General features: G+C 41.8%; 1 protein-coding gene across 1 annotated transcript; it reads right to left on the bottom strand.

Moving 5' to 3' along the window:
• Positions 1-5388: 5388 nt before the first annotated feature.
• LOC138002765 (adrenocorticotropic hormone receptor-like) lies at positions 5389-6636 on the bottom strand. The gene has a single exon (XM_068848746.1). The coding sequence runs from the start codon at positions 6574-6576 to the stop codon at positions 5389-5391; it is 1188 nt and encodes a 395-aa protein (XP_068704847.1). The 5' UTR covers positions 6577-6636.
• Positions 6637-6909: the final 273 nt, after the last annotated feature.

The raw sequence follows: 6909 nt of genomic DNA, 5'->3' as shown, positions 1-6909 counted from the left end.
ATCACGCTTTTTCGGGGTATAGTGAGGTATGCAAGAGTACACAGAGGTATACAAGGGTATAGAATGCAAGGGTATATAGAGTATACAAAGGTATATGGGCAGTATAGGAGTATACAAGGGTATACAAGTGTTTACAAGGGTATATAGGGGTTTACAAGGGTAGTCGAGGATATGAAGAGGATGAGGTAAGCGAGCAGATCCCCTCCCCCCCCCCCCCCATACACAGGCACCTGATTTGCCAGTTGTAATAACGGAAAGAAACTTTAGTTAAGCACAGCATTGGGAACGAGAACTTAAACTAAAAATAGATTTTTAAAAAACTATGATGGAGCAGGGGGATTCGTTCTCTCACCTCATCCTCTCTTGAGGGTATATAGAGGTATACAAGGGTATATAGGGGTATACAAGGGTTTATAGGATTATTGCTTACAATATTTATTACACTATAATAAGGGATACATAAGGTCCGTACCCAGGCGCCGGTATAAAAGACACGCCAGATAAAAAAGTGGCGCCAAACAAAAAAAGTGGCGCCAAATAAAAAAAGTCGCGCCAAATTAAGAAAAGTCGCGCCAAGTAAAAAAAGTCGCGCCAGCTAAAAAAAAGTCGCGCCACTGACACAAATAAAAACAAGAGTCACGCCCAAAGTAAAAAAGTCTCGACAGAAAAAAATAAAAAGTATACGCACACCCGGGTGGCACTAACAGGGCTCCGTACCTTTAAGTGCTAAGTGCTTGCCTTTGGACTTTTTTGGCGATAAACCATCTGCAGCACTTGGCTTCGCCGTACACGAAGTCCTCCTTGAGACATCTGCGGTTTTTGATCAATGTGGGCTCAGGTTTTGGAATCACATGACAGATGTCAACGGTTTATAGTGTTCGGGGAAAAAGCTAGTTGAATTGGCTGGAATCTGGTTGGTTTATCAGTGTCTAAGTCATTCTTCGGGCCATCGCCGTCTACAGAAGCCCCCAGGCTGGCATCGTTAAGCTTAAATGTGGGTAAAGACAAGCCTTTGAAAGAAAACAGAGGTGAGAGATGGCTTCACGCAGACTGGGAGTTTGTAAACATGACGGTTCACGAGTGACGTTGTCTCTCTGGCCTTCCTGTGGACGAATTCCAGGACCTACCGATACAATTTGGGCAAGTTTTGAAAGCTAAAAACTTCAATCGATGTGGTATTTTGCTGGTAGGACTGGGTGGCCCGACACTTATGAATAAAACTATGAAATGAGAATCGGTAGTCTTCCCTTGTCATGGAATGGCAGAATTACCCAGAATTCTTTTTTGGCATGAGCGAGGCAACTTAAGACTGGCCCTCATGGAATGGCTGAAGCGCGGCCAGAGGAAATGATTTCTAGCCAGATACTCAGGAGTAGGCCTGGTGTGCGCTGTTAACGTAGATTTTGGTTTTATCATAGCAAATTCCTGACAAAGTTTTGCTTTCATTTCGCTGTAATCCTCGTGTCAAGGAAACGGTACATACATCCACACTGTGGTTGGACTTATACATCCACACTGTGGTTGGACTTATACATCCACACTGTGGTTGGACTTATACATCCACACTGTGGTTGGACTTATACATCCACACTGTGGTTGGACTTATACATCCACACTGTGGTTGGACTTATACATCCACACTGTGGTTGGACTTATACATCCACACTGTGGTTGGACTTATACATCCACACTGTGGTTGGACTTATACATCCACACTGTGGTTGGACTTATACATCCACACTGTGGTTGGACTTATACATCCACACTGTGGTTGGACTTATACATCCACATCAACGGTTTATAGTGTTCGGGGAGAAAGCTAGTTGAATTGGCTGGAATCTGGTTGGTTTATCAGTGTCTAAGTCATTCTTCGGGCCATCGCCGTCTACAGAAGCCCCCAGGCTGGCATCGTTAAGCTTAAATGTGGGTAAAGACAAGCCTTTGAAAGAAAACAGAGGTGAGAGATGGCTTCACGCAGACTGGGAGTTTGTAAACATGACGGTTCACGAGTGACGTTGTCTCTCTGGCCTTCCTGTGGACGAATTCCAGGACCTACCGATACAATTTGGGCAAGTTTTGAAAGCTAAAAACTTCAATCGATGTGGTATTTTGCTGGTAGGACTGGGTGGCCCGACACTTATGAATAAAACTATGAAATGAGAATCGGTAGTCTTCCCTTGTCATGGAATGGCAGAATTACCCAGAATTCTTTTTTGGCATGAGCGAGGCAACTTAAGACTGGCCCTCATGGAATGGCTGAAGCGCGGCCAGAGGAAATGATTTCTAGCCAGATACTCAGGAGTAGGCCTGGTGTGCGCTGTTAACGTAGATTTTGGTTTTATCATAGCAAATTCCTGACAAAGTTTTGCTTTCATTTCGCTGTAATCCTCGTGTCAAGGAAACGGTATAATGTAAATAAGAGAATAACGAGAGTTCTATTTGCAGATGACCTGTTCTCTTACTACTAAAGTCAAAGTCTACATCTCTATGCAATAAGCGCATTCAAAATTTCCTCATATTACTTTATAAAAGTATGTTTCTTTTTGGGTTTTTTTTTTAAAAGGTTTTTCCTGCTTATATGAAAAATACGTTTTCTCTCTTGTCTTCTTCTTAGGCTTGACCTTCGCGCAAATTAGATTCTTTCCCTCAATAAACCTAGAACAACCAGTAATGGTCTTAGTTCTTTTTCTTACGTATCAGCTAAGTTGCGGAATGCGCTACCTGATTTTATTCGTACCACTGACTTTACTGGTTTCGAAAGAGAATCCAGGGCCGCATTTTGTATAGCGGCTTTTCTTTTTAATTAATATATCTTTAAATATTATGTATTTAGTATGTATCTGTATATGCTATGTATTTTGGCTGTAAATGTAATGTCTCGAAAATATTAGCTCTTGTAGTCATTCTGAAATTCGAGATGAAATAAAGTTTATGCATGCATGGATGTAAGTTATCTTTAGCAGGGCGCGTGCGCACACTTTGTAATCTGCGACCTTCATTGCTTACCGCATGTCAGATAAAATGACTTTTGCCTTGTATATTTAAGTCATCGAATTCTTACGTTAAATTGACAAGGGCGGTTTGGAGCTGTGAGTAGGCGTGGGATTTGTCTTATATGGTTTAGGGGCCGACATATCTCTCCCTCAATGCCGTACCGGGAGGCGAGGTCGGTAGCAGAAAGCAGCGAAGGGGCAACTGCGTCCAAAAGCGATCGCACGGGCCGAAATCCCGGGATGACTCGTTTGGTACGACGCTCCAGCGCCGGGTCTGGAGGTACCGCGTTTTCTCTCTTGTTTAAAAATTTTGTTTGCGCATGCGTAAATGGTCTGCTCTGTTGTAAACATGGCGGTTCACGAGTGAAGTTGTCTCTCTGGCCTTTCTGTGGACGAATTCCAGGACCTACCGATAGAATTTGGGCAAGTTTTGAGAGCTAAAAACTTCAATCCATGCGGTATTTTGCTGGTAGGACTGGGTGGCCCGACACTTAAGAATAAAACTATGACATGGGAATCGGGAGTCTTGCCTTGTCATGGAATGGCAGAATTACCCAGAATTCTTTTTGGCCATGAGCGAGGCAACTTAAGAAGCACGAGACTGGCCCTCATGGAATGGCTGAAGCGCGGCCAGAGGAAATGATTTCTAGCCAGATACTCAGGAGTAGGCCTGGTATGTGCTGTTAACTTAGATTTTGGTTTTATCATAGAAAATTCCTGACAAAGTTTTGCTTTCATTTCGCTGTAATCCTCGTGTCAAGGAAACGGTATAATGTAAATAAGGGAATAACGAGAGTTCTATTTGCAGATGACCTGTTCTCTTACTACCAAAGTCAAACTCTGCATCTTTATGCAATAAGCGCATTCAAAATTTCCGCATCCGTAAATGTTCTGGCTTCAGGCAAACGTATTTAATTGGTGTGAATGGGGTATTAGACGAATGATAAATACTTCTATCGTAGGGATATAAATGGAAAGTCACTTTATTAGAAATGTTAGGTAAGTCCTTAATGTATGACAAAAACAACCTTGGTCCAAGAACGGAAGCTTGAGGAACAAACAGAAAATTAACATGCTGGTTTTTACCAGGAATTGACATTTCAGTTGATTGTGCAAGGATAAATGTAACGTAAGAACCGTGCGTGTCTGGTCGTTTCGAGACAGAGGTACGAGATGGTTTCATGCAGGCTGGGAGGCCTAAATGCTCTGTTGTAAACATGGCGGTTCACGAGTGAAGTTGTCTCTCCGGCTTTTCCGTGGACGAATTCCAGGACCTACTGATACAATTTGGGCAAGTTTTGAAAGCTAAAAATTTCAATCGATGATGTACTTTAATTTGCTGCCCGACATTTATAAAAAATATATGAAATGAGAATCGGGGCTTTTCCCTTGTCATAGAATGGCAGAATTACCCAAAGTTCTTTTGGGCATGAACGACGCAACTTTGGCCCTCATCAGATTGCTGAAGCGCGGCTGGAGGAAAAAAGTGCGTGTGCTGTTAGCGTAGACTTTTGATTTCTAAATAAGTTTTTATTATACAAAATTCGTGACAAAGTTTTGCTTTTTCGCTTTTACCCTCGAAGCAAAAAGTGCCGGCCTTTCGTGATTTCTTGAAAAATCAGTTTACACTTGCAGATTACTTGTTCTGTTACCACAAAAGACATACTCGACATCTCTATGCACTAAGCGCATACACAATTTCCTTATATCACTGTATAAAAATCAGGAAAAATAAGTTTTCTCTCCGGTCTTCTTTTCATGATTTTCGACTATATTACATTCTGTCCCTCAATAAAGCTAGAGCAAGCAGTTATAATCTTAGTTTTTTTTCTTACTTATCAGCTAAGTTGTGGCATGAGCTACCTGATTTTATCCGAACCACTGATGTTACAGATCCACGGGCGCAGTTTGTACAGCGGTTTTTCTTTTTAAGTAACGTATCTTTAACTATTGTATATTTAGTTATGTATCCGTATATTTTATGTATTTTAGCTTTAAATGTAATGTCTCGGAGATATTCGCCTTATTAGCTACTCTGAAAGTCGAGATGAAATAATGTGTACGTATGTACCGTACGTGAGAGGAATATTTGTAGTCGTCTAGTAAGGAGTAGCCCTGATGTGTGCTGCTAACGCGGTTTTTCGTGCTTTCTTGTCAAACGAGCGGTATGGTATGGTGGAAATCGAGGCTCGTCGTGGGGAATTGAGACTGTGACAAGTATCATACTAATCAGTGGGTGCTATGATGTGGTATCGGTGTTTTCGACACGTGTATCCGATGTTGGTATGTAAAGGGTTGAACGTTGCAATCCGTAGTGGATATAGTTTTGAATTGTATGAAAGCCTTCGAATGTCCAACTTTTCAAGCCAGTTTTTGGATCATATGAAATCGTATATTACAATTTTGTGTCGTAATTGTGTTCAAGTTCCTTAAAAGAGATTTCGTTTGATCTACCAGAAACATTACTTGTACTTTCTGTCCGCAATCTCTGATCCTTCTGCACTTCTTTATGATCTGTTTTATCAGCCTGAACATCAAGGTCATCTGTGGTCATATTAACAAGGCCTGAAGCCAGAGCATCGGGCAAATTTTCTTCTACGAACTCTTCAATCACTTCGCCTGTTTTGCCAGACTTTCTGGACATTCTTCGAAGAAAAATCGTGCTCGGTGTAGGACTTAAAACTTGCGAGTCTTTCGAAGAAAGCTCTCCAGTCCTCTGGCTTTTGGAAAACAAAGCTTTGAACGATTGCCGGCATTCACGAATGCGAAAAGAATACGTAAAGGGATTACACGCGCAGTGTATAAAGCGAAAGAGAAGAGAGATTTGACGGCAGGGTACGAACCACGTACTTCGTATACATTGCGAACAGTGAAATTCAATTAGTGTCATTACATAATACGGGGCGAGCGACAAGAACAGAAGTAGAACTATTAGAATAGCTGTAAATGTGATGTCGAATCTGTGCTCGTTCGCCGCTGCAAAATGATTGTCTTTTGGGTGCGGCGTCTTGGAACAAGATCGGCGGCGATGCTTGCGCAAAATAAGAAGAAGACTGAAATTAAGAGCAAACACTGCAAACAGCGGAAAAGTCATGTTCAAATGAAGTTGAAGTGTGCGATAAATTCCTGGCGGAATACCACTCAATTGAAGAAGAGAAAACACGAAGGAATATGTCGTTAGACAAACAACGCACACCAGCGTTTTTCGACTGCTTGCCGTTGCGCGATAGTAAAACGGCAAAGCCACAGCAATCAATCTCTCCGCGGATAGACCCACAATAAGCAAAGTTCCATTGTTGTGAGCGAAAACACCAATGATATTCTCAAAGCTGCCAGCGAATGGAGGGTTTCGTATGCGAGCCGAATCGCACGCAATGTCCCGCAGAATACGAAATAAGCTGACCACAGAACCAGTTAAAAAGTCGTTGACTGCCAAAGAAGCCATCAAAACTGTGATCGACTTACGTCGAAAGAAGTTCAGTGGATCCTTGTACACAATGTAAAGTGCAACACCATTTGAGGCCATGGCGCAGAGAGAAAATACACCAGCAACAACCGCCGAAAAAACGCAAAAAGTTAACATGGAGCTTTTTCAAATCGTAAGACCGTCAAATTTTCAGCAGGTCAGTCTTCCTACGTAATTCTCCTCTCGTGGAAACGGAGTTTGAGTTGTACCTACAAAAAGCGAACGATTTTATGTAAATATTTGCCTCTTTTGTCTCGAACCCGGCCAGTTCCTTTATTGCACGACAATAGAGAATAATGGTTTACGATAAATTAACTTTTTCAATTGGATGCAATGCTTAACATAATGGGCCTCCAAAAGAAGACACGCTTGCCTGCGTATGTAAGGTTTGTAATTCAGTTGTATTAGTGACGGAAAGTTGAAATATTATAGATGTGTTTATCATATTTA

The sequence above is a fragment of the Montipora foliosa genome, chromosome 5 (assembly GCF_036669935.1).
Source record: "Montipora foliosa isolate CH-2021 chromosome 5, ASM3666993v2, whole genome shotgun sequence".
In the NCBI taxonomy this organism is placed as follows: domain Eukaryota; kingdom Metazoa; phylum Cnidaria; class Anthozoa; order Scleractinia; family Acroporidae; genus Montipora; species Montipora foliosa.
This window is presented reverse-complemented; position numbering and strand designations above follow the sequence as displayed.

Coding starts and splice junctions, on each gene's coding strand:
- LOC138002765 (XM_068848746.1), bottom strand. CDS start 6,576: ATGTTAACTTTTTGCGTTTTTTCGGCGGTTGTTGCTGGTGTATTTTCT.